This window comes from Miniopterus schreibersii (assembly GCF_964146895.1).
Source record: "Miniopterus schreibersii genome assembly, chromosome: 17".
NCBI lineage: Eukaryota > Metazoa > Chordata > Mammalia > Chiroptera > Miniopteridae > Miniopterus > Miniopterus schreibersii.
Window position 1 is genome coordinate 7878703 of NC_138117.1, and position 27236 is coordinate 7905938.

The window sequence follows — 27236 nt, forward strand, 5'->3', positions numbered from 1 at the left end:
TCCCCACTCGTCCAGTTTCCTTTTGAAGGCAGCGGAGAAGCCCGTGGCAGAGGCCTCTGGAGACGCGGCCTGGTGCTGCGCGCTGCCTTGGGCACACGCTCGCGGGCCAGCCTGCTCCTCGGGAGCCCACCGATGCCAGGGCCCTGGCTTCCTCTGGGCGCAAGCTGCTGTCCTCTCTGACACAGTGACAGTGAAATCATAAGTCTGTCTCCCAGGGTTGCCGTAAGGTTCGCCCTGAGTAGTAAGGCCCATCCTCAACCACTGTATTAGAAACTTTTGAATCCTAACAATATGCCCCATAAATGATGTGCTTTAATGAAACTCCAGATGTTTCCTCTAAAACACCTTTTGTGTCTTTTCCTTTTTACTCTCTTCACTTGTAACGCTCCGTTGGCCTACAGTGTCTTTACGTCCAAAATGCAAAGCAGACAAATGGGCGTCGCTGGGAGGAACCTGACCAAAAGCACCAGCCTGAGCGGGGACATGTGCTCGCTGGAGAGGAACGACGGCAGCCAGTCGGACACGGCGGCCGGCGCCCCCGGCGGCGCCAAGCGGCGCTCCAGCATCGGGGCCAAGGTGGTGGCGATTGTCGGCCTCTCTCGGAAAAGCCGCAGCGCGTCTCAGCTCGGCCAGACGGGTAGGCATTGCCCGTTTCTTTTCACTTGACCTTGGAGCTGTCACTCGAGGACATACTCTTTCTCCTAGTCATCTTATTGCGGTCATGTGTGGATGATGGCATGCGCCAGAGGGGAGGGGCACAAGTCAGCTTTTCTGAAAATGTAACAATGACTTTGCTTTTCAGCGATGAACCTGCTTTAAATTAAACCTTAGCCACCGTTCTCGAAATGTTTTTAACGTCTTTCTTCCCTTAGGAAAGGTCAAGCTGTGGCTTCCCTGATTGCCAGCTGCTGATCCTCCATAAAGACACTCTGATCTGTGAGATATTTGCTTTCCCGTAGCTCTCGCAAGTTGGAACCAGCCCAATGAATTTTCATTCCCAGCAAGATACGGTGATGCAGAGGACACCTCACGTTCTGTACAGATAATGTATCTTTACCGCTGACAGCCTCACTTCTTTTTCAGTGTGTAAGCAGCAGTTGGCAGCAGCCTCAGTATTGTCACCGCAGTTTTCTTTCCCTATTAAAACTTCCAGCAACAGCATCCTCCAGCAGCAGGGATGGAGGAATTTTCTGCTGACAGGAAAGATGTTCAAAGCTCTGCTAATTTAAAATTCAGTTGCTAAATCACATCTACAAAAATAAATTAGATACAATACTCCTACTCAGAAAAGCCTGTTAGCAATTAAGAAATCTGTGAGTCAAAGCAATGTCTTTTTTCAAATGGGTGTTGATAATTAAACATTAACTCCCTGGTATCTTGAAAATAATAGTATATCTTCTACTTAACTGACAGACAAAAGCATATAATGTGGTGTTTCTTTTACAGCAAATAAATTATAGGCAAACGGATTAAATCTCATTTATGTCTGAATACTAGTGTTCTTATACACAAAAGTCAAGACGTAAATGTGCAACACAAAAGAATTTAAAGAGACATTATTTCCTGGACCCGGCTAATCTTGATTTTACAAACTATAATGGTGATTTTGGAATTTGAGCCCTATGTAATAATATTATATTGAAATAGTTATTTCATGGTATTCCTTATAACCTGGTTGTAAATCACTATATTTAATGATTGTTATAGGAATTTTTCATTTGGTGTTTCAAAATGTTATTTTGCATTTTAATGTAGAAATAGAAATTTAATTTATGAACATAAAGATCATATTTAAATGATTTTTAATTGCTAATATTTATATAGAATTAACTGTGTTGTGATAATATGATGAATGTTGGCCTTTTGAAATTTTTTTTATATTTCTCTGGTAGAACTTAATTTATTGCACTTTTCTCTTTAAAATTTATAAACATCTGTAAATAAAACTGCTCTAAAATATAAAGCTTATTAATTTAAAAAAATTAAGAACCTAAAACAAACATCAATAAGACTACAAGTAAGAGACTATGTGGTGTTAAACTAAATAATTGATTCCATTCATTCAGGATTTTTAAATAAATATTAAGCATGTACTGCGTACCAGGCACATGGAGAACAAAGGTGAATAAGAAATCATTTATAACCCGAGTTGCTTATAATCTGGTAGAAGATAGGCACTTAAACAGATTGCCTCGGGTAACATGTCAGTGGTAAAGCTGTAATTGCATAGAATTGTGCTGGGTGCCCAGAGGAAGTCCACCTGATCCAACCTGGAATTTCAGGAATAAATGCCTGGAGGAGATGATACCTGATTTAAGGCCTCAAAGAAGAGTAATTGTTAACCAGGTTTTGGGCAATTTGAAAAGTGTTCCAGGTAGAAACCATAAAAAAATTATAATGAACAAATGCATGGAGGCATGATATGTACAGGAATGATAGGCAGTAGGTAATTTTACTATAAAATGTTGGGCCGAATGTGGCTAGAGATGAGGATAGTAGAGAAGTCAGACCAGATCATGAAGAGTCCTGTAGATCATATTAATTTATAGATTGTAGGGAGTTTTAAAAGGTTTTCAATAGAGGATTGATATCGTCAGATTTAATTTTAGGATATAGTTTGCATAGTTTGTAGGATATTCAGGCTGCCATAAATGTACCTAACAAATTTTTTTCACTTTTAAAATTTAATTTTTTCCTCTAAAAATATTTTTAAAGCATCTACCATATGCCAGGAACTATACTAAAGAGAACATGAACAAAAACAGAGAACTTTCTCTTCAAGCATATATTCTAGTGTGGCTACAATGAAGGAGTAAACTCACGTCAGCATCTGGTAAAGAGTATTTTAGAATAAATTAGCAGAGTAGTACAATAATTCAGATAAGAAATAAGAGCCTGAATGAATCTGAATTAAGCTAACTTAATCATTGTAATAAAGATAGAGAGAGGTGATAGTTTTAAGCCATTCGATTTAGTAACTCTTTGGATATGGGGAGGTGTAAAAGAGAGAATTCTAAGATGATTTTTATATTTCTGGCTTGCATCACTGGGTGGATGGTCATAGTGCAAAGTTTCTTTTGCCATTTAGTGTAACATACTTTCTAGAAAATAGCTCATGGACATCTTTGGGGACCATTCTCCTTACCATAATGATAATAGTGGCAGGAGAAAGAGAAGTGAGGCAATCAAGAAATATTTTATGCAAATTATATTTACTTCCTATATGCTTTCCTGGGGTCAGTGCAAAGCAGAAATAAAAGTTAATCTTCACAATTTACACTATCTGATTAAAGAACATGTACCAGTTAAGATATAAGCTTTTTTCCTAATATAAAATTTAGAAAAGAATTGTCCAGTCATTAAAAACCATAATTAGCAATAGCACAAATTTGTTCATTTTCGTTTTCACAACGTTACGTGTGTGTATCATCATTGCCATTTCAATGATCAGGAAACTGAGACTCAGAAGAAGTTTCCTCGTGGACAGACACACTCCAGAGCTGGCACCCTTTACATGACCCCACTGTGGTAACAGTATATTTTTATAATTAGTTCTTTTCATATCATAGGAGGAAAAATACTTTCTCTTCAAAATAGAAATTTCTCAGGGAACTACTTTTAATTTAATATAGGTTTTATTTTATTTAATCAGGTGGGACCCGCAGATGTAGATAGCCAAAGGTGGTGTACTGGCCAGCATGCACTCAGCCTCGTAACTAAGTCACTAAGTCATGAAGAGTGTAATTGTAGGCTGAGATGGACAGTCGAAGGAAAAGAAGTCTTTTAATTTTATTAAAATAAATGCTTTAAGGTTTTTGAGCATCGGCACATAAACAAATGCAGTTTTAAGGTAAAGGCCTTTTTTTGTTGTTGACCCTCACCCAGGCATGTTTTTCCACTGATTTTTTTTTTTAAGAGAAAGTAGAGGGGCGGGGAGAGAGAGAGAAACCTGGATCTGAGAGAGAGGTGTCGATTGACTGCCTCCCACATGCACCCCGACCTGGGGCTGGGAATGAACCTGCAACCCAGGTACGTGCCCTTGGCTGGAATCAAACCTGGGTGCGTGGGCCAGTGCTCTGACCATGGAGCGCGCCGGCCGGGGCGGCGGAGGCCGTTCGCAGTGAAATTCCCGTGCACTCTGAGTAGGTGTATGGAGCTGCGAGGTGCTTTTTACTCAGTGTTATCCTCTTCAGATACCGACTAGGAAGACTTCCAAAGGGACAGTGGCAGGTATTTGTTGGAAATTTAGTAAAGCCGTAGCTGAACAGTGTGACATTCTCCCAGGAGTAGTGATAGCTCATTTCTCTGACATGTGGAAAAGGTCTGAGTGTTGGCTCCTTGGCCCCTTGGGCTTTGAAAGCTCTTTGGTCTTGGAGACTTTGTAGAATGAAAAACACTGAGGCAGAAGTCATCGCTCCTCTCTGATGCTGCGCTAAGTGGACAGACTCTTCTAACTTTTTAATGTTAGACGAAGTGGGGTTTTAACTGACACTCTTATTCACCACCTTATAACATCTTCACATAACGTCATACTGTTACTCAGTAAATATTTGTTGACTTTCTGCTCCGGGACAGACACCAGCGTGTGTGTTAATTGGGATGCTCCCCATATGCTATTTATGTTTCAGTGGGACAGAGAGACAGGCCTGAGCAAATAAAGTGATCATTGGTTGCAGTTACAAAGCTTGATTTGAGAGCCTGTGAGAGGAGAAGCTAACCTGGTCTGGCCCGTTTTTTCATCCACCCCAGGTCTTGTCGGATACTTTGCACACAAGAGGGTTTTAACAACAAATGCCTGTTGAATGGTATTGCACGTGCTGTCAGGTACCTTTCTGTCTTTGTGTCGCTTAAGTATAATCATCATGATTATGCTGGTTTTTCCAGGAAAACATGCAGCAAAAATATTCGCTTTCCTGTTTTTTAATGTTTTATTGCGTAATCTAACTTTCAAAACTTTATTTATGCACATTCCAGCATACACTTTTCACATGTCCTACTGACACTTGCTTCATCTTCTGAATTCTCTTGGCTACAATCATATTTTCTTTTCTTGGAAAGCCGGCAAGTTAAAATTGCATTAATTTTAACTAATTCCGGAAGAATTGGCTCGTTGCAATATTGATTCATTCTCTGCAGACTCAAAGGATGTCTCTCCATTGATTCAGGCTTCCTATGTCCTTCAGTAACATTTTGTAATTTTCATTATATATCTTGACATAGTTGTTAATGTTATTCCTAGGTATTTTGTAACTTGTATTACCATTGGAAATACCGTATTTTTTCTATTACATTTTCTAACTGATTATTTTTAATATTTATTAAAATTATTGATTAAAATAGTTCTTTAAATCTTGTATGAGGGCACCTGACTGACCTCTGATTAATTCTAATACTTTTTTCTCATTAATTCTAGTTCATTTTCCGTTTAGATTTTCTAAATACAACCTCAGCTCTTCTGAAAATAGTTTTCTCTCTTCCCGCAAGTGTACTTTCAGGGAGCAAGACTTGAGATATGTTTAGAAATGATATTGCACTTGTTCCTGCTACTTTAGAAAATGGATCAGAATGACTCCTGCTTTTTAAAAAAGGCAAGAGAAGCAGGGATATTTTTTTCCTTTCCCAACCCAAAATTGGCATTATATCAGTCATGTTGTCAAATAGGAAAGTAAAATTGTTTTCATTTGTACTGTATCCTCTGTCGTTCTTTGAAGCATAAACTTTAATCTGTGATTCATTGCTTTTTAAGGTCACTGTACTGTTTAATGTATTTATATGACATTGGGTCTTTTGCCAATCTAATATCTATTTCCAGCTATCAATATTTTCAGAAGCATGAACAAGTAAATTTTAAAAATGAATTAACAAAGTGACAGGAACAAGGACAGGGTAATCAGAAGCAATATTTATTAAGGGCTTCTTTGTCTGTTGCATTCTCACTTTCCTCATTTAAATGTGTTTCTGGTTAAAAATGGACACTATCAGACATCATGAAAATGAAATTTTAAAAAAAAAATCTAAAGTTGCATTTCCCAAAGTGTGTCCCACAGATCTTTACATACCAACAGATGTTAAACAGAAAAATGTTGTTTTGTGGTGAAATAAGTATAGAAAATGTGGGTTAAGCAGTTTTAATATGTGGGTTTTTATAAATTGCAGGCCTTCATAAAGTCCTTTGTTGTGTTTATGTGCTTTGTGACTTTTCAAAAGAGAGACTCAATATGTAGTGTCTCCCTGACTCATTTTGACTTAGTAATCTTTTGTCTATGAAGCATATCTTAGAATTAATATTTTTTGGAATACTTTGGAAAATACCTAAACATCTCCAAATTTAAATTGTAGCATGTGATTTTAAGAAAGCAGAGTTAGAAGAAGGAGACAAAACACTTTTCTCTGATTATTCAATTGTATATCTCATCGATATCTGCTTGCATATCTCTGGTTGCATTTTTCATTGAGTGGATTGACCAAGAACTAAAATGGCCTTCCTCGATGTTTTAAGTATGGATTCCTGGGACAGTGCTCAACCAACTGAGCCACACTGGCCAGGGCTTAAACTATTGTTCGTAAAGGATCTACACTTAACCTTGTGTGTCATCCTAGATAAAAACATAGAGAGAAAACACTATTTGTTATAACTTACTTACCTCCCTCATGCCATCTAAAACAGTACTTTTATTGGATAGCATGAAAGAAGATATCTTGAAAGCTCTCACTGACTGTAGTCCGAAGTCTCTATGATTTCTCTTTTAATGTCTGTGTTGGGAAGTGTTTCCAAATAGATCAGTGTAGTTTATAGTGGTTATTAGTAGTTGCTATTGAATGCCTTTTTAAAAAAGTTTTATTTTGGTTAATCCTAAAAGATTCAGTAAAATTTTAAAATTTAAATAAATTTTAAGTACTTCTAGAAATCCTTAGTAAATCGAAGATTGATTTGTGGAAATAATAAAGTCAACTGAGACTCATCTACCGCCTTTGAAAAGCACTATTTAGGAACTCTTTTAATATATATGTAAACATATATCATGCTAAGAAGTCAGATTCTAGCAAAAGTTTATTATAGAGAAGAAATAAACAACATTCATGGTCTGTGGAAGAGATTTTGTTTTACTTCTGTAATTATGGGGTATGCTAATAGTACTTACTAGCATCTGTTCTGACTGGTGAGTTATAAAATATTTTCAGTGTGAATCCTGGTTTGTGTGAAGCATAATCGCCTTGATTATATCTTTTTATGCATACGAATAAATGAAAATGTGTCTAAAAATCTTTAGTTACATTTACATTTCATGCCAGGCACCTAATTTCAACTCAGTAACCCCTGAAAATAAAGCATAAAATCTTGCTTAAGCCAGTAATTAATTACATTTCATAGTAAACAAAATCAATGTGTTAACTTGTATGATTTTCCTTCCTGGTCATAGTGGGTTGTGCATATAATCTTAATTATCCCTGATTTCTGTAACCTTTTAAAGCTGTCATTTTAAGTCTTCATTTCTTTTCTGATTAGAATGAAGACCAATTTAATGAAGACCAATTAGAATGAAGACCAATTTGGTTTTTCCAAAGGGCCAAAGGGCATTCATTCTAGGTTTGCCTGGATCGGTGTTATCTGTGGCCCAAAGTCCTGGCAAAATTCACTAATGCAAATAGTAAACATTATGCTAAAAGAGAGCCTTTGACTATATATGTAGAAGTTAAAGAGATTTGTCATTTAAGCTTTAAGTGATATAATCAATATCTAAAGGTTCACGTTTTTTTGTTTTCTTCCTCACTAAATATCTTCTTAGTTACAATTATTTCTACCACTCTTTTTAAAATTTTATTTTTCAATTACAGTTTATATTGCATATTATTTTGTATTATTTCAAGTTTCAAGTGTACAGCATAGTGGTTAGACAATCATATAGTTTACAAAGTGATCCCCCCAGTATTTCCAGTACCCACCAGGCTCCATACATAGTTATTACAGTGTTGTTGACTCTATTTCTTATGCTGTGCTTTACGTCCCCGGGGCTGTTTTTATAACTAGCAACCTGTACTTCTTAATCCCTTCACCCTTTTCACCCAGCCCCCCAAGCCCTCTCCCCTCTGGCAGCCGCCAGTCTGTTCTCTGTATCTACGGGTCTGTTTCTTTTTACAGAGGTCTGACGTCTAGCATTGCCAGGGCAAGGAGTAGGGGTACAGAAACAGTAGGGGAGACTTAGTAATTCCCTTGTCTCTAGGGCTGATGACCAATGTTACTCCATTCTCAGAACTCCAAGGGCTCTTCGTGGCATATTTAAGCCTTAATACCTTCTACCACCTACATCTTTCTGTCCTTTTAGACCTCACCTACTCATAGGTTGCTGTTAGGCAGTGCAGAAAGTTTGTCCACATAAGGCCAGATTGTTTTCTTTATATCAGAGAATATTGGATACCCCATCTCCTTGGCCTATTCCAGGATCAAGTTAGGATCTAAAAAAGCCCAGCATGATTCCAGCAGTCTGCTGGTGTTCCCAAAGTAGAGGAAAGGCTAGTATTCAAGGGAAAAAATACCTTGAAGGAAAACAGAAGAAAGGACTATTCCCACAGGGAGGTCTGGGGGCAAGAAAAGGGTGAGACAGACTGAGAAATGGAACAAAGCCATATACTCATCTCAAGTCTCATGTTAGGTGACTTTAATATGCTCTATGCGAGGAAATCAAATGGTTGCCTTTGGAGAAAAGGTGATCTGTGCAAAAGTTTTATATGACTCTTGCCTTTTCCTTCACAGACTTAATGAGGCAAACTTTTGCAGAAATGTAAGCATGGAAAATATATGTTCTTGTAAATTTCAAAAGAATTCATGTAGGCCCTTTGTCCTTCGGTGTGCTGTTTGGGATTAGTGCCTCTTCACGGTGAGAATTTCTATTCAGCGTGTACAGTATGAGCAATATAATAATGATAATCTATCGTGTGCTTAAGAATAAAGGAACATAGTGAGGTGACAAGTAAATAGTTTCCTGCTGTTAGTGAAATGTCAATGCAGTTAAAATAGCCTTTGAAAATAAATCTGTAGGTGAAACTGAAGCATTTCAAAGCTGGAGTCTTTTATTCTGTCACTATGTTCAGTTCTAGCATAGAAATGTAACTTTTTATTTAGATACTTACCTACTTGAAAGCTAAGTCTCTTGCTTTTAACATTAAAAGCAACACATTGTGTATTTCTTGAAGTTTTATTTGGAGGCATGAAATCCATTTGTTTGGCTGAAGGTGTTTTTTAATTGAATTATTTTAAATGATGTCAGTAATTAAGGAAGTAAATATAATCGTATTTTAGGTATATTATTTATTGTTTAGGAATCATGGGCTTTTGTAGAAGTAAGACCAGCCACTCTTTAAGCCTTTCCTTTGATAAAGTTTACCTGCTTGAATACAAAACGCTCCTCTCAACAGCAAATACCTTCCAATATCACACATACTTCTTTGTCAGAAGTTCTTATTACTAGACATTGAAATGATACAGAAGGGCTTTTAAAAAGACAACAAAAAAACCTTTTTTATTGTGATATAATTATGAACTTACAGGAAGTTGCAACAATAACAGAATGTCTTGTGTATCCGTCGTCCCTCTTCCCTCAGTGGTAATATCTTCTCTATGTACACAGTAGATCTATATTGGTACAATAATGTTAATTATACTACAGACCTTAGATGTGGTGAGTGAATGGGAGGGCAAGTCTAGAAAATTTTCCATAGTTGAGATTTATATGGTAGATTTAGTCACTGTCTTACTCTACTTGGGCTGCATAATGAAATACCATAGACTGGTGGCTTACACAACATGAATTTATTTCTCACAGTTCTGGGGGCTGGGGAGTCCAAGATAAGCTGCTTTGGATCCCTGGTGAGGGCTCTCTTCCTGGCTTACAGACAGCTGCCTTCTTGATACATCCTCTAACTAGGGGGTGGGTGGGGAGAGAGTTCTTTTCCTTTTCTTATAAGGGCACTGATACTGCTGTTTTAATTTGTATAGTCATGGGGATGTAAGGCACAGCGTAGGAATATAATCAATAATATTGTAATAACGGTGTCATGTGGGTACTAGACTTATCTGGGGACCACTTTGTAAGTTATATAAATGTCTAACCACTATGCTTTACACCTGTAATTAATGTAATGTTGAATGCCAACTATAATGAAAATTTTATTTAATAAAAAAGTTTATTCTCTGAATGAAAGCAATATGCTATGAAAAAGTGCTCCATAGCATTCCTGGTTCTATCAGTGTTCTATTGAAATGCTGATGTTTTAGGTAGGTGAGTAATAAACAAAAAATTGAACTGAGAGGGAGTTGTAGGAGTGTTGATGAGAAAAGACAGAGCCTATCAGAAAAACAGGCAAAAACTTGGGATGATCCTGTGTAAGCAACTGAAAATTGTTATTATGTGATGGCAATTTTATTTGTACTGAAAGTTTACTAATTTTGGTAAAGCTTTGAGAGAATTATTACTTGTATGAATTTTTGTATGTTCTAAATTCTGATGTCCAAAGGCCAAAATCATTAACATACCTAGAAAGCCCTGTGCGATCTTTCCCCACCTCAGCCTCTTTGTCTCTCTGATCTCCTTTCCTTCTCACTCGGCTACCCTGGCCTCTTTGCTGTACCAAGGACACATCAAGATGTCACACCTTAGGGCCACTGCACTGGAGGTTCTCTGTGCCTCATACTCGCTCTGTTCCTCACATGTCTGAATGGCTGACTTCCTCCTGAAACCTCCGTTCAAATGTAGTCAGCGAGGCCCACTCCGACAGCCTTTTAAATTGCAGACTGTCCCATACCCCTTAACTAACTTTTTCCCATTTGCATTTCTCCTCCTTTTGACACTATATAATTTACTGATTGTTGTGTGTCTCCCCCTACTAGAATGTAAGCTCCCAGCAGTTTTTTTCCACTTTGCTCACTGTTGTGTCCGAAGTGTTTGCACAGGTACCTGGCATATACTAGGAGCTTAATTAATATTAATTGAATAAGTGTTTGAATCTCAGTATAGCCAGCAGAGAACTTGGACATATATACTACTCAGGAAATGCTTATTGTATGAAAGCCGTTTTAGATTGTGTAATTTGCATTTTACAGACACTTTGAATTCCTCTATTACGCATACCCAGCAATCCAGCTGTGACATGGTTAGGACTGGAGGCATTGAGGCATTGTACCCCGAGCTGCCACCGCCCTAAGTAGGAAACCGAGTGATGAGTGGCGTGGCTAACGTGACAAAAACTGGGGCAGTCTTCTGACTCCTATTAAAATGGAATTACCGATGCTTTACGTTCTGGGGTAGAGATTGGCAGTTTTCAGAATGGGACATGTTATTTCACTTATAAACTGTTTTCTCTCTGGTATGTCTGTGTTGCTTCCAAACTTATGTTAAGATGTTATCTTTAATTTAGATGTTAAAGCCTTACAGAGTTTGTCATTCTTAGCAACAATAGGTAGCAGATTATTTAATTTGGAGAGAGAAGGCATTAAAAATTCGTGACGTTAAAGCAAAGTTGATAAACATCATAGTACTTTTTATTGATGGTGTCTTTTCAGGCTCTTGGGATTGTTTTACAGAACTTTCCCCCCCTATTGACTTTTCACCCTTTTAATAAAGGAAAGGTAATGAGAGCTCTAATTGTAGGCTTTCGTGGAACTTGTTAAAAACTGGGAAACCTCCGTGTAATGACGGGGGGACATGTGCTGTATTTGTGGTCGGTGCGCAGGGCGCGTTGATGTCTGCGAACCTGCGGGAGGGGAAGCCCTGGAGCGTGCCTGCCCGTCACCCACCCGCGCCGCCTGCCGCCGCTGCACCCGATGAACCCCGTCCTCCGGCCGCGGCGCGGGCGGGGAGCGGCGGCCCCCGGGCGCCCCGGGCACAGCGGCCCGGGGCCTGCGCCCAGCGCGGCAGCTCGGGAGCGGTCGCCGCCTCCCCGCGGCTGCTGATTGGCGGGCGCGGCGTCGGCGCCTCTGCGAGCGGCGGGCGGCGGGACTCCAGCAGCCACGCCGCCGGGACCCTCGGCGCCCTCGCGGCCACAGCGCGGACTTTCCCCGCTTCGACCCGCTCGTCTCAGCCGCTCCCCGGCCAGAGGAGGTCCCCGCAGCCCAGGGGCCCAGGGCCGGTCCCGGCCGGGCCCGGGAGGCGGGGCCCGACCCCAGGGTCGCGCGGCCCCGTCCCGGACCCCGAAGCGCAGCGGTCGCCGCGCCCAGCCGCCAAGACGCCTCGCATCTTGTACCGCGGGAAAAGCGCGTCTTCGTCCAAGATGGGCCGGCAGGGCCCGGGGGGCGCCGGCGCCGCGGGGCGCTCCATGCAGCGCTCGCAGAGCCGGAGCAGCCTCTCCGCCTCCTTCGAGGCGCTGGCCGGCTACTTTCCCTGCATGAACTCCCTGCAGGAGGAGGAAGGTGAGGCTGCAGTTGGTGTACAGCTCGGTCCGGACAGTCGGTGGTCGGAGGGGCGGCGGGGAGAGCGCACCGTAAGGAGCCGTGTCCCGCCCCCTCGGGTCTCCGGGACGGTGCCGGGCAGCTGGGCCCCGGGGGCCTGGAGAGCTGCGGGGGCCGGGCGGGCTGCGCGCTCCGGGGAGCTGCCCTGCCCGGTGCGGGGTACGCTGGTGGGGGCAGGCGGCTCTGTGTGGGCACCGCCGGCCTGGTGGGTAGCCCCGAGGGCGGAAACGCCCCCAGATTAAAGGTAGCCGCCAGACGTTGGAACAGGAGTCTGCGCTGGACGCTCAGACGCGGCTGAGGATGGCCGGGCGCGCTGGGCGGGCGGACGCCCGGCTCCGGGCGCAGCGCCCCGAGTCCCCGCTGGTGCTGGAGCGATGCCTTTATGATCAAGCTGATGAGACTAACAGGGAAGGCGACTCGCTGTTTTAAACTTTCACCAAGTGGTTTCAACTCCTCCATAAAGTTTTGAATAACACAACATCTGTTCTCTTTTTAAAGAACTTCGCTGTGAGATTTAACAACTAACATTAAAAATATAATTTGTAAATCAGAGTAAGAATTGCTGAATGAGAGCATCCCAACATTTGAGATACTGCTTATTATTGATATGCTAGTTGTAAATCGTGTTCATCTTTACCCGTATATACAGAGAAGGTTAGCTATCATCCTGCAAACCCTGTTACTGTATTGTATATAATAGGATTTATTTTGCTTTTTTTTCCTGTGACCATTAATGACTTCTTATTGGAAAATCTGTAGTGAGTCCTGATTTGGAGGAAACTACCTGCTCTAAGAACAGGTAGAAATAAAGTTTTCCCCAATGGGGAGCAGGGAAGTGAAAGACGGGGCATGAATAGTGTGTCTGAAAGTGGTCTTCGGAGTTAGCTAGCTAGAGCTATCCATGTTTCTTCCAGCTTCCTGTTGGCAATATCAGTTTGCTATTGATACATACAGGTGTAATCTTAGGGTACTTCCCAAAACATTTAAAATTTTTGTACTAATCCTTTGCTGTTCTTGTCTGCACATTTGTATTTCACTTATTTTCTGTAATTAAGTGTTTAAAAGTTTAGGAAATGTAAACATGTCAAGAATTTAGAAGATCAAATTAGGTGAATGAATGATTATAATTGCAGCTAAAAATGTCAGTGTTTATTATTAGCCAGGACTGTTCAAAGAACTTGATGCGTATTTACTCTCTTAGGCCCACAACAACCTTATGAGGCAGTACACGCTTTTATTACCCCCATTTCACAGAAGAGAAAATTGAGAGATTCAGAAATTTGCCCAAGGTCACCCAGATAATAGGTACCAGTTACCTTTGAACATGGACAGTCAACAATGCAAACTTTGGGCTACACTAGATTATTATTTACACATACTTGGCTACAACCACATACCTGGTAAGTGGTAAAGCTAGAACTCGCACCCAGATGTGCCTGAAAATGCATATTTAAAGAAAACACATTATTGTAGACTCATTTCTCAGTTTTTATTTTTATACCAGCTCATCAGTCTTGAGTTTACTGCAGTTAAACTATCATTCTTCCTTAAGCTGTAACGAGAATCATTGGATTTACAAAGTACAATTCTAAAAGCCTTTTTTTGAGAAAAGAGAAGCTTATATAAATGTGAAGGTTTTCAGAATTAAAGATACATTCGTTTAACCGCAGCTCCTACAGACTAATCCCAAAGGAAATCCCTACAACTACACATGGATAGATTGGAACAGATTTCTGTTCCATATTATGGCTTCTTGAGTTGCCAAGACAAAATGTTCCATAAGGAAGCTGGCATTTAAAAAGTGGAACATATAGTTTTTTACAGGTAACTGGAGAGGAGGCACTTCCCACAAATGAGAGATCTTTCCACTGAGTTATGTCGTTTTACAGCCAAGAGAAGAAACTTTCTTTTTTGATTTTTGCCAGTATTTCTACCACCCCTGAAAGTCCTGAGATTTTTTTTTAGGGTATTTCAACATACCCTGCAGGGTTGTAAAAGTTAGAAATCACTAGCCTGGAGCAGTGCTTCTCCACAGTTTTTTTCAGTGAGACGTCCACACAGGACACATGACAGTCCACGGGGATAACGTACTCTCACAGGCTGACTTAGGAATATGTTGTTGTTGTAACTGTGAAACCCATTCTGATTTATAAAGAAAAGTAAACCCATTGCAACAGGTGAAACACACTGGTTGAGAGCCACCTGTCTAACGAGAGAAGTGGTCTAGTAACCAGTGTGGTTTGACTAAATTAACTGATCAGCTCAGTAAGCCAGGCTGCTTTTAAAGCTAGTCTGTTTTTTGGCTTTTCAGAAAGAGTACAATCGCTAAATACTATCAAATGTACGGTCTTCAGCTCCCTATTCTCGTTTCATTCTTGCACAGTGCGTCCAGACACTACCTTTCTGCAAAAGAAGTGCCAAGGAGTTTATTGAGAGACCGTGTTCTTTTCCTGCAGATATGTTTATTGAGGTTATTTTATGAGACAGGAGATTTTGGAATTAAAGAAAAGAAGTAACAGTTTCACTCAGAGCGCTTATCATATGTTACCTCTGATGGAAGGTTCAGGATCGTTCACTGCCAAGTGTCCAGACAGTACCCTTACAGTAATTTGAAACTTTACTACAATAAAGTCAAGTTAAACCCCAATTTGCTTTCACCCTCCAGTAATGGATTCAGAACTAGTAATGGGGACGAGCTTTCCCATGGCGACGTCTTGTACGTAGTACATAATGACTTAGGAGAGAAAGCCACCCGAAAGTTGTCGCAGCAGCATCCCGTCGCCTCCAGAGACTGTGGTTTGCTGGGAATGCTCCCTGCTGGGCTTGCGTGGGCCCTTACTGGTCACGCCCGGTCATTCTGTGTCTGTTCTGTCTCCCGCTGTGACGGTGTTTGATCGGGGAGGAGGGGAGTTTACCTAATGCTACGGGTATATAATACGGAGCGGTTGGAGAAGCTAACATAAAAATGATAGTATCGGTTCTGGTTTTGTAGTATCATTTCTGAAGATTTAGATTTTGCCTGGTGAGACTAAAACAAGGAAAGGACTGTTCATTTTAGCTATTTCAGTGATCGGTTTTCCCTTAACAACTCCTGTAAATAAGGGACCAGGGTGGTAACATATCAGTGAAATAGGCCAGATGTCCTACAAAAGGGAAAAGCAAGACTCCGAAAAACTGGAGGAAGCTGTCCCAGCCACAGAGGAATGGTCGACACTCAGCTCTAGGTAATTGAGGCCAAATTGAATGTCAGCCCAGGCAAGTCTGTGATTTTTTTTTTCCCCCTAAGAAGCTATAAATCTGGACATTACTTAAAATTTTTAAATTTTAAAGTGTTGGCACCTAAATGAAAAAATTTCAACATTATTTGGACCAGACGAAACATACCTGTTGACCACATATGTGGAACTTCTATCAAGGAACTGCTTCCTTCTCAACTTTTCTCAGTTTTCCTTCTTTCCCATCCTCACTGTCACCTTGATAGTTGAGGACCACATGGGCTCACCTTTGAAATCATCCAAGAGTCTCACAATCTGCTCTCTCTACGTTCTGGATCTCCCCACTCCTACCTTCATCGCCTCTGTATCGATTCCCTTAAACAACATCTTGATCTTGACACCACTCTTCTGAAAACTTCACTGAGTTCCCGTCTCCCACTAAATAAAGCCTTTAGCTTGACATTCAAAGCCTAACAGTTTGGTTCTTACCCACAGATAGCTTCCCTGCCTTCTTAGGCCCTTGGAAACCCAGTAGATGAATGAAACTCAGCCTCCTTGCTCTTTCCCTTCAAGCTCCTGTTCATGCCGTTCTTTCTATTCCTCCACCGCGGTACGTGCATGTCTGGTTGCCCTTCAGGCTAGGAACGTTGCCCCAAATCGTACTGCAGAACTGGCCCTGCCACGTCCCCTTGGCACGGACATCCCTGCGTGCTCCAGGGCCAGCATTGACCTTAGTCACCACACACGGCTGTAGGACCGCCCCTGGGAATGGTACATTGTGGCCACTGTGCCCCTTAGAATGGGAGTCCGTGGTGCCTCTGCTGCTTTGCTTCAGTGGCTTCAGATTCAGAGTTGGCAAGACCCCGCTTATTTATACACAGTTTTCTTCCTGCAAGTTTAGGGTAATTTTACATTATTTCAGTCATTTAAAAAAGAATTTGTATAGCATTTTGCAGTTTTCAGAACTCTTCTACACAGACTGTGGCACCTGATCCTTAATCATCACATTCATTAAATGCCACTGCGTGTCATATATTCTGTGATGTAGGCTAAATATGATCTTGAGTCTATGCAAAAGAACTCAGCTTAGAACCATAAATTACCTGCCTGCTCAGAGTTTGAAAATGGTCACATAGGCACTTTAACTCGTATTATCTGGTTTCTTGTTTTTGTTTCTTTACCCAAAATTAAACCAACCACTCATAGCATTTAATAGTTACATCAGTGTGGTATTTTTAAATCTGGAATAATTTGTGCACCTTGTAAGTTTGTCTGTCTTCATGATAATAACTATTTTAGGAGACTAGGCCAGTTCTCTTGAACAAAACCCCATGTTCTGTGTTTGTCTGATTGTATGTGTGTGTGTGTGTGTGTGTGTGTGATTGTTGCTCTGTCTTCTGTATTTTTGGAAACTAGAAGTGGGTCCCAAAAGCCTGATGAGAAACGGGGTGTATGTTTTTGTTCGGGACACCTCGACAGGAAGCACATGTGATTGCCCCACGACTAGTGCTGCTGAGTTTGACCGCTTGATTGAGATGGAGAGAGCCAGGTCGCCCAGGGCGAAAGTGTGTTTTCCTTTAACAAATAGAACTAATCTGTGGGGTGATTTTTTGGTTCACATGAATATCTAATGATGTTAGCATCCATCGATGTGCCTTGTTTGAACCATTTATTCCGTTGGGGGTTACAAATTGGTAATTTTAAATTTCATTTGTTCCTTTTGCGTTTCTTAACGTAACATTCCCCTGTAAAGAAGAGCTTTCTCATTCATGGGGGATGCTTTGTATCATCTTAAGCCCATATCAGTACAACATGTTTATTACCAATTATCTAAAATAGCAGCCTTAGATTATGGAACTGAGCTGGAAATGAGTCATCACTTTTATATATACTTTTTAAAGCATTTTGATGTACATTAAAGTTGGAAGTGGAGAACAGGTGAAATTTAAAGCAGTGTTTCAAATGGTGAACAAATATTATAAGGGGCCTGGTAAAAGGAATTTCAACCAGTCACTGGAAATATCAGCAAATATTTATTGATCTAGAATGAAATTATTAATACCAGACACTAAAAGAGCTGATTGACTCCCCAAAATGCTAATGATGTACATGGTTAATGTGGATAGATGCACAGACCTGACCAGAAGTAAATTATTACAGATACTTTAGACGGTCACCCTGTTGTTCCAGCTTCAGTAGTCCCTCAGCTCCACGTCCCTGCGTGCAAGGCCCTCTGCAATTTGGGCTCAGTTTCTGGTCTGACGCACCCCCCCATCACTGCTCCGTATGTTTTAGCTGTTGGCACCACCCCTCAACTGCACGTGCTCACTCCTGTCTTCACACCTTTGTGCACGCGCTTTCTCTGGGCCCAAGCTCTCTCTCCTTCTTCTGGGGTCCCAATGGGCCCATTTTGCAAGCTCAGCTCAAATTCCACCCCTTCTGGAGGATGCTCGTCCTTCCTGACCTCTCAGCGCTTCTTACCTCTGTCACACCTGTGTTACCTGACTCGGTTTCCCATTTGGTCTTCTAATTGGCTTCTATAAGTAAACTCATAGCCAAACTGCTGAAGATCCTTGAGGACATGACTATTCATGACCAAAAGTGAAAAAGCCCTTTCCCACGGCTTTGCTGGGTTTTGTGCTCCTGTGAGACTCTCTCTGAGAGTTCCCAACAGATGTGAACGTGCCATCAGCGGGGCTCCCTCCTTCGTGTAGCGCTCTGCCGTCTAGGGTCCATCACCCAGCAAGCACGGGTTTTCATGCGAAAGCCAAGGCTGGAACTGAGCATTACTCACCACCTGCTCTTTGGAAATAATGCGAAAGCCGAGTTCTTCTATGACAAAAAGCAAGGGAAAAGAGAAAGACATATAAATTAGCCTTGCATTTAAATAGTACAATAAAAACAGCGTATTTTATTTTCCGTAGGTTGAACCTTTTGGGTCCTTTTGTTACCACTTTGAACACTGTTTTAAATGGAATTGAAACAATGCTATTTTGTGCTTCTTGAAGATTTTGAGAAAATCTTCGTCCCATTCAACAAGACGTTATTTGAAATACCCTTTCTCTCTGTTTCCTTAATAAGAGCCCTTTGTGTTCGCGCAGCTCTTTTCCTCTGAGGACCTCCAAGTGTTGGCTGCTATTTTCTGTCACCAGGTGGTGATGACAAAGCTATCACCCCTTTTGTTCTCTGTCTGTGCAGAAGCGGGAGGTAAAAAGCTGCGGAGCACTGTGCAGAGAAGCACAGAAACGGGCCTGGCCGTGGAAATGAGGAACTGGATGACCCGCCAGGCCAGCCGGGAGTCCACCGACGGCAGCATGAACAGCTACAGCTCCGAAGGAAAGTGAGTGAGGCCGGGGTGCTGCGCCCTCCCCGCCCGCGGCCGGCTTCTCGGCCCCCCTCCGCCCTGCAGCGCGTCACTGGCTGGCTTGCTGTGGGGAGAGCTTGGCTCACCTGCCGCTGAGAAATGTGACACGTCTGGTTTTATATCAAGGGAACTCAGTCTGGGGGCAAAATGTTTTGCTCCAATGGCAAGATGCTAACACGTGGCTTTCATGGCATGTGCAAATGAAAATTTGCCCTCTCTTGAAATAATACACCTAAAAGCACAAAAGTAATAAGCATTCATGCCACACAGTGTGAACAGTGCTAACGTTACAAGCCTTTGCTCTAAGAGTCATTACTGCAAAGTGCAGAATACTGATGCATCCTCGGTTCCATGCAGGAGCCGCAGTTCAGACAGATGTGGTAGCCGAATGCCGCAGAGATTGGGGAGCCCTCCCTACGTGTGGTTATCATGCAGCTTCCCCTAATTAGCAACTGCAGACTAGTTGCTGATATAAATGGCATTAAGAGAGGAAAGTGGGGTTTTCTGAGTTCACTCTGTCATCCCCATGGAAGTATCAGATGTTTAGACCACACGTATGTGGCCGGGTCACAGACGTGAGGCCATAGGCGCTGCCCACAGAGCGCTGTTCATGATATGCTCTAAGGATCATTTGTCCAGCACGATTGTATAAGTAGATATCTGGCTTGTCTGCATTTATAAAGAAGGTTATGTGGGATACTTAGGGAAACATTGAAATGTTTGGATTAACTGTATATTTGGGTACTAAGGCTGGGAAAAGACATAGATTTGATTTTAACCAAAGATGCATCGAAAGATGGGAAATCAAGTAAAAAGCAAATGTGCACGGAGCACTCTTCATTGTGAAGCACAATGCCAGGTATGTCGGGGACATCACAGGTTTACACTGTGGACCACACTTCAGATGCTCATAGTCTTGTTGGAGAAATGGGAGGAATACTCATAAATTCATTCAACAAACAGAACCTAGAACTTCCGTTGTTCTGGGCTCTGTGCTGTGAGCCGGGGATATGAGCCATACAAGGGAGCCAAAACCAGTGGGTGGTTAAAACCATGGACTTTAGAATCATACGGGCCTAATCTGTTTGTTGGCACTACAGAAACGTGGATGAGTTTCTAGGCTTCATAAACATATTTTCCCATGGTTCTGGAGGCTGGAAATCCAAGACCAAGGTGTGAGCGGGGTTGATTTCCCCTGAGGCCTCTCTCCTTGCCTTGCCGGTGACCCCCTTCTCACAAGTCCTCACGTGGTCTCCCCTCTGTGGGTGCACATCCCTGGTGCGCATCCCAAGGGAATGAAGATTCAGAAATGATAAGAGGTCAAAGGATCGAGCTCTCAGTGTTTAGTGGCAGAACTAGCGAAGGAGATGGAGGCAAAGTGGCCAAAAAGGAAAACCAGGACACTAGAGAGTCGGGGGGGCGGGGAGGGGGGGAGCATGGAAAAAGGGTTTCAAGGAAGCAGCAGGGATCAAATGATGCGAAGTTAAATTAGTTTTCACTAACAGAGCATTAGTGGTTCCATTTACCAGTGCGGCTACTAGTTAACCTTGATCAGGGAAGTGTCAGTGGACTGGAGAAAATAAAGCGAGGAAGAGAGCGAGGGAAACTGTATTCGCGTTTCGAGGGGGAACGAGAGGGAAGAAGTTGAAGACAGCGCGTGGGCAGAACTCGTTTGGGGGCTTTTGGGAGAGAAGTGGGGTGGTGGCTGGAGAGGGGGGCGGGGCAAGGGAAGGGAAGGGAATTTTTTTTAAGGTGGAAAAAATAACGGTACGTTTGCTGGTGGGAGTGATCGAATAAAGTTCCTTCATCTATACAATGGGTTAAATAATAGGACCTGTCTCCCAGTGCAGCCTAGACGATTACATATGATGATGCCGGTTCTGGAGTGAGTGTACGGAGTGCTCTTGATAGAAATCATAGTCCATGTCCTCCAGACAATGAAGAAAAAGACATAGAAGCCTGCAGTCCAGTGTGACAGCTGCTTCTGGTGACATACGTGGGCTGCTAGAGAGTAAGGGGGGAGACCGTGGGATCCAATGGACGTAAGTGGCAAAGTAGTGGTACCATGGAGACAGAGGTTGAGGGTTTAATCCCATGTTATTTTGCTTTTAGTCTGATTTTCCCTGGTGTCCGCTTGGCCTCTGACAGCCAGTTCAGCGATTTTCTGGATGGCCTTGGCCCTGCCCAGCTAGTGGGACGTCAGACTCTGGCGACACCTGCAATGGGTAAGAATTTCTGTCACACGATTCTGTTGATTTTCTTTTAGATTGTTTACAATCACATTCTTTAATTTCCTGGGGGTTTTAACAGTATTATCTGGAGGGATGAATATTTTATATTTGAGCAATTAAAAAAATCTTCAGTTAATTTTTTTCCATTCGGTTTATATGCTTTTTAAAGTGAGATGCCACTGATAAGATTTTAAATGTGTATGAATTAAGGAAAGGAAATGGGAAATGATGGAATGATGTCAGGCCAAGGCCTGGGGCACAGCGTTTTTTCCTGCTGCATTTCTGTATTAATTCTGTTTCCTCCTCATGTACCACAGGCGACATTCAGGTAGGAATGATGGACAAAAAGGGACAATTGGAGGTCGAGATCATTCGGGCCCGCGGCCTCGTCGTGAAACCAGGTTCCAAGACACTGCCAGGTAAAAGCAGAAGAGATTCTTCTCCTGTCGCCCATAACCCACATCCTGCAGTTCAGGGACGTCACTTTCATTAGCTGCTGAGAACTTTGTTTAGGTGATCGAGCATGCGACCATGAGCCACTTAGTTGTGTGTTTATCCTGAGTGGGCGTCAGCGAGGGTGGCAGCATGGGGACAATGACACTGTTAGGTAAGTTCATACACAGGCGTAGAAACCACTCAAAATAAGAACTCCCACACTCAGGTCATTCATTGTGTACGTGTCCGTAAGTAGTTCTTTTTCTCGTTAGCTGGTGTTTTGTGCTATTCTTCGATTTATCTGGAGCTTTGAAATTCTCCTTGGGAATCCTTAAGGTTCTGGAATTAGAATAAAAATAGGTACAGGCCCCAAAGTAGCATAAGGCTGTGTATGCAGGACATTCTCATGATAAGACTTCCACTTCCTGTAGTGTGTAAAGAAAACGAGGCATCACGATACATTTTTATCACGATGCCACATATTTCGTGCCCAAGGTGTGTTCTGAAGGTGCTTGTCACGTCGACAGAGCCCAGGACTCCAGGTGTACTGTGCACAGATGTGTGCCAGCAGATCTGAGGCGCAGAACAGCTGCTGAGGATTTGAAACGTGGTTTCTCATCTCAGCACCTCCCTGGCTGCTTGTGATTTTTGAATATCTTAACATTTCCATCCTTGTGGAAATTCCAAGTTATAATGTACGTGACCTGCCGTACAGCCTTGCACTGGTGATGAAGGCAGGTGTGTTTGTGCAGGTCCTTGCAGTGGTGATGAAGGCAGGTGTGTTTGTGCAGGTCCTTGCACTGGTGATGAAGGCAGGTGTGTTTGTGCAGGTCCTTGCACTGGTGATGAAGGCAGGTGTGTTTGTGCAGGTCCTTGCAGTGGTGATGAAGGCAGATGTGTTTATGCAGGTCCTTGCACTGGTGATGAAGGCAGGTGTGTTTATGCAGGTCCTTGCAGTGGTGATCAGGGCAGGTGTTTATATGGGTCTTGGAGCTCGTTGACCCATTGCCCTGTAAAGTATAAAACAATTTCTACATGCATGAAATGCTTTCATGAAGAAAGAGTCTGCCAGATAAGTCTCAAGCTATGGAATTCATAATTAGTTGCCCGTTCCCAGCTAATGTGGACATATTACACAAAACCTCACCCTTGCCGTGTACCCATGCGCCAGAAAATAAACAAATCTTTTGTATTTATTAAACAAGTTTACCGTCCAAAAAAAATATCCTTTTGAGTGATATGATAAGTGATTTGTGGGGATGGGTGAGTAAAACAGTACAGATTAAAGCATGTTTAATTAGATAAAGTACTGACACATGACAGAGGAAGGCATCTCCCTTGACTATGTTACGGACTAGGAACTTTTCACCTTATTTAACGCCATGTCCAAATCTGTATAACCAGCTGATGGCAAGTTAGTAACCAACTCAGCGTCTGTGCCAACATTGCCTAAAACTGCCGGAAAAGCGAGCTGATAGATATCTATTGTTTACCTAATGACTTTGCCATAATGTGGAAAGGCCAGTGACTCTGGGTTGCTGGCTCGTCCTGACCAAGGCTAACCTGATACAGATGCCACCCGTGGGTTGGGTATTTCATAATCACAGCGCATCACTTAACTCTCCTCTCATTTTCTCTCCCAAGCACCGTATGTAAAGGTGTATCTATTGGACAATGGAGTCTGCGTAGCCAAAAAGAAAACCAAAGTGGCACGAAAAACGCTGGAACCCCTGTACCAGCAGCTATTATCCTTCGAAGAAAGTCCCCAAGGAAAGGTTTTGCAGGTATTTACTGGATTGTTTATCCCTTACCTAAGAAGGAGCTCTCATGGAGTCAAGCCTTGTCTCCAACATCTTTACCTACCACAGTCTTTTCTGTTGCTCACACCTGAAGTTCTTGGGAAACTTCAGAGCAGTGGCCAGAGCTGTGAAGCTGTAGACACCGTTGGTTCCTTTAATGGAGTGTAGACTAGCAAACCCCCATCACACACAAACGCCACTCTCCCTGGACCACTTACGGTCTTCACGCTTCCTGGTTTTCCTAATATACCTTTGGATCCTAGCAATGAAAGACAGTGGTCCCAGTGGTCGCTGTAGCTACTCAACGTGACCGTTGATGTCGGCACATTACCCGGACGTGTTTTAGTTTGCAGGTTTTCACGAACACGATTATGCTGACATCGCTTTCTTTTCTGCTTTGCCCACAGATCATTGTCTGGGGAGATTATGGCCGCATGGATCACAAATCTTTCATGGGAGTGGCCCAGATACTTTTAGATGAACTGGAGCTATCCAATATGGTGATCGGCTGGTTCAAACTCTTCCCCACCTCCTCCCTAGTAGATCCAACCTTGGCCCCTCTGACAAGAAGAGCTTCCCAATCATCTCTGGAAAGTTCCACCGGACCTTCTTACTCTCGTTCATAGCAGCTGTCAAACTGTTGTCATAGCAACCAGCGTTACAAAAAAAAATCACAGGTCGCTCACCCTGGTAACACTGCATGCTTAATGTTGTGTCTTCTGAGCCTGTTTCTAGGGATGCAGCGCGATCCTGTGTTCTCAGAGGAAGTCGCACACATTGTGCCCTAAAGAAGGCCCTCAGGCGAAAGAGCGGAGCTGCGGAGCACTGTCGGGTTTGGAGGTCAGCAGCACTCAAATTCCGGTTCGATCTGAAGCCATGGATTAATCTCAAAGAGTCAGTTTCATGCAACAAAAGCCCTTTTCAATGGCGCCTTTATATTTTTATGGTTCCTTTTTCTCATCTCTCTGACCCCGGAGCCCTGCTATGCCACAGAGATGGAGCGACACAGCCACTAAGCCATGTCACAAGCCGAGGCGTGAAGTCCTAGGAAGCATCAGGTGAAAAGCAGGAGACCAAAGCGGTGGCCCAGGCAAAACGTCCCCCGGCCGGCGGCCAGGAGCGGCCGGCCCAGCGCCCGTCGCTCGCTCCTGCCCGATGCGCTGGGCCCCGGGAGACGACGTCCTGTGGCTGCACTGTACTGAGTGAAATTAAAGAAACCTCTTTGCATGGACACAGATTAGCTGAATACTTAAATTATTTTCTTGGGGCTGCAACTTGCAAAAAAAAAAAAAAAAGAATAAAAATCAGCCATTTTCAACAATTTATATTATTTTTAAAAATAAATTTCACTAGTGCATGGTTTTAAAAGGGGGAGAGAATGCAACAGGGTGATACAAAGACACACCATGTTTATTCTTTAACCATAGTCTGTGTTTTGGCAGACAGTACAAATGAAAATACTTTCTAGAAGATACTTAAAATTCTCTTTCTGTGACAGATAAGCATCCGCTCAGTTTCTTTCCGTGTTAAACGTATAAATCTGTCGACGTTCAGTGTGTGCAGATTGTTCATGTCCCCCTTCTCCTCGCCTCTCTGCTTCTCTCTCTTTTAATCTTTTATTTCCTTTCTCCTACCAGAGTGAACATGAGTTCCAAAAATTACAAATTTTTCACCTGATACTCTCTTGTACCCCGTGTTTGATTCAGAGCTGTAGATGCCTCTGAATTTATGAATTTCTCAAGGGAAAAAAAATTTAAGAGCTTTATTTCAAGCATGTTGAAAAGGGTTTTGCAACATGACTTGGGAGTACATTGAAGTGAGTCAGCATGTGTTTGATGAAGGTCTTTGAACTTTTGCCATCTATTGTACAGCGCATGGTAATTTTATTTTCACCTTCCAAGTTTCATTTACAGGAAGATTCTCAAATCACGCGGCCATTGTATGAATTTGTTTTTAGCACCAGCATTATTCATACAGGGGTTAAAGCATTATTTCTAGAAGGTCTTTGGTTTCGTTTTTTTTAATTACAGCAATTTCTTTAGCCAGTTTCCACTTACTGTGTGAATAGAAACATGGCTAAGAGTTTGGAGCCCTGAAACACAGGGCTGTTTATTAATTCAGTTTTCTGTAGTAAAGTTCAGTTTTTCACAAATTATATTTCTAAAGAACTATAGTAAACATGAATTTGCAACAGATAATTTTAAAGCTCCAGTTTTTAGGCGACTCAAAGAAAGTCAGTCTGCCTATTAATAGTTCTTTGGTGCCATCACCAAAAGTCCACACACAAACGCCCAGAGTCAAACCCCTGCCTTTGATTTTTAGACAGTTGTTATTACATTGGGTGGTGCTGCAAAATCAGATTTCTCTGAAGTCCCCATGTAGAGGAGAAGTCACTGGTTAATGTAATAATCCACCCATACTCTCTGTTTCTTTGCGTACACTCATAACACATTCTTTTAGGTTGATTTAATTTCTTGTAATAACTTTTGAAATCCATATCCATACTATTTCTTTAAGGCCACGCACAACAAAAATTGCTTCTTTTTTTTTCTTTCCCCTTTTTAAATTCAGTGGTGACCATTTAAAACTATCATGCTTGATATGGTGCAAAAGTTAAAATGAGTATCACTAAAAATGCCTTCTCTTTATGTGGTGCAATATGAAATACACCGAGACTGTGTCTTGACATTCTGAGATGCGTGATGGCCCTGGGTAGAGTTGTTCAAAGAGTAAAAGCTTTACCGAAATAATTTAGACACGTGTGTACCAGCAACAATTGGTTTAATAGACCTATAGTGTCTATACTCCCCCTTAGGATAAACGTTTACCATTTTCCTGATACTAAGAGGCAGTCACATAATCTTTTGTGTATATTCCTATATAAATTATTTCTAATTTTAATAAGAAGGACATGACTGTATGGGATATTTGTATATGTCATTATGCAGTATTTATTTAAAAGTTGGTGTATTTTTTTTTTTTTTTTAATTTTCACATGTCTGCACCTCGAATTGTGGTTTAGTATGTAAATAGCACTATTCCAGTGACCATTGCTGCCCTGTATATAGTATGTTTTAAAACTAAAGGGAATTCCAGTTGGGGGAAGTTAAAGGGGCAGATCAGTCCTGTAAAGAACACCAACTAATGTAAATCAAATTCATTCTGGTGATGGTATTTAACACTTTAAATAAAACATTTTCTTTACAGACGTTGTATGCATGGCTTTCTCTGGTTTCTCTTCTCCCGACACCCCCAAGCGTGCTTCTGCTCCTTCCCTGAACTCCCGTCATTTGGAGACAACGAAATGATCTTTCTACGTCTCCCAGCAGAAGCTGGTCTTAGCAAGTGCCCCTCAGTAGAGCAGCTCTGTAGATTTCTGCTCACATCCTTAGAAGTTGCTAATTTTAAAAAATGGTGGTGATTCCATCTGGGGGTGCTTTCTGATTAAATGACTCAGCAGCTCGCAGATTGACAGAACCAGGCCGAGCTGACCTCAGGACCAGCTGTGTTGGATAATGACCTCCGCCCTGGCCAACCAGTCAGTGGAGACCACAACCTCGAAGGGACACACCTGGAAAACTGCTGACTATTCTATTGAGAGCTTCCCCTGGAACTCCCCTAAAATCTCCAGGCTTAAAACCATTAGGACAGAGGACCCAGCCCTCTCCCTCCTGGGAGACACCCGCGCTTCCCTCCCCCCAGGCGTTACCATCAGCCGCCTCCCTCCCGAGCTCCAAGGGCCCTTCCTCT

The 27236-nt window shown here is 42.3% G+C and overlaps 1 protein-coding gene across 28 annotated transcripts in view; it reads left to right on the forward strand.

Annotated features, from left to right (window-relative positions):
• Positions 1-26691, forward strand: part of RIMS2 (regulating synaptic membrane exocytosis 2) — a 215843-nt gene extending 189152 nt beyond the window's left edge. For 14 of the 28 annotated variants that reach the window (XM_081117158.1, XM_081117165.1, XM_081117169.1 and 11 more), the window contains 6 exons: positions 402-637; positions 18856-18997; positions 21134-21246; positions 21570-21671; positions 23332-23471; positions 23894-26691. In XM_081117158.1, the coding sequence (XP_080973284.1) occupies positions 402-637; positions 18856-18997; positions 21134-21246; positions 21570-21671; positions 23332-23471; positions 23894-24112 (952 nt within the window). In that variant the 3' untranslated portion in view covers positions 24113-26691. Of the gene's footprint in view, positions 1-401; positions 638-12014; positions 12404-18855; positions 18998-21133; positions 21247-21569; positions 21672-23331; positions 23472-23893 lie in introns of those variants that run through there. The other 14 variants (XM_081117172.1, XM_081117171.1, XM_081117174.1 and 11 more) reach the window with 2 other exon arrangements.
• Positions 26692-27236: the final 545 nt, after the last annotated feature.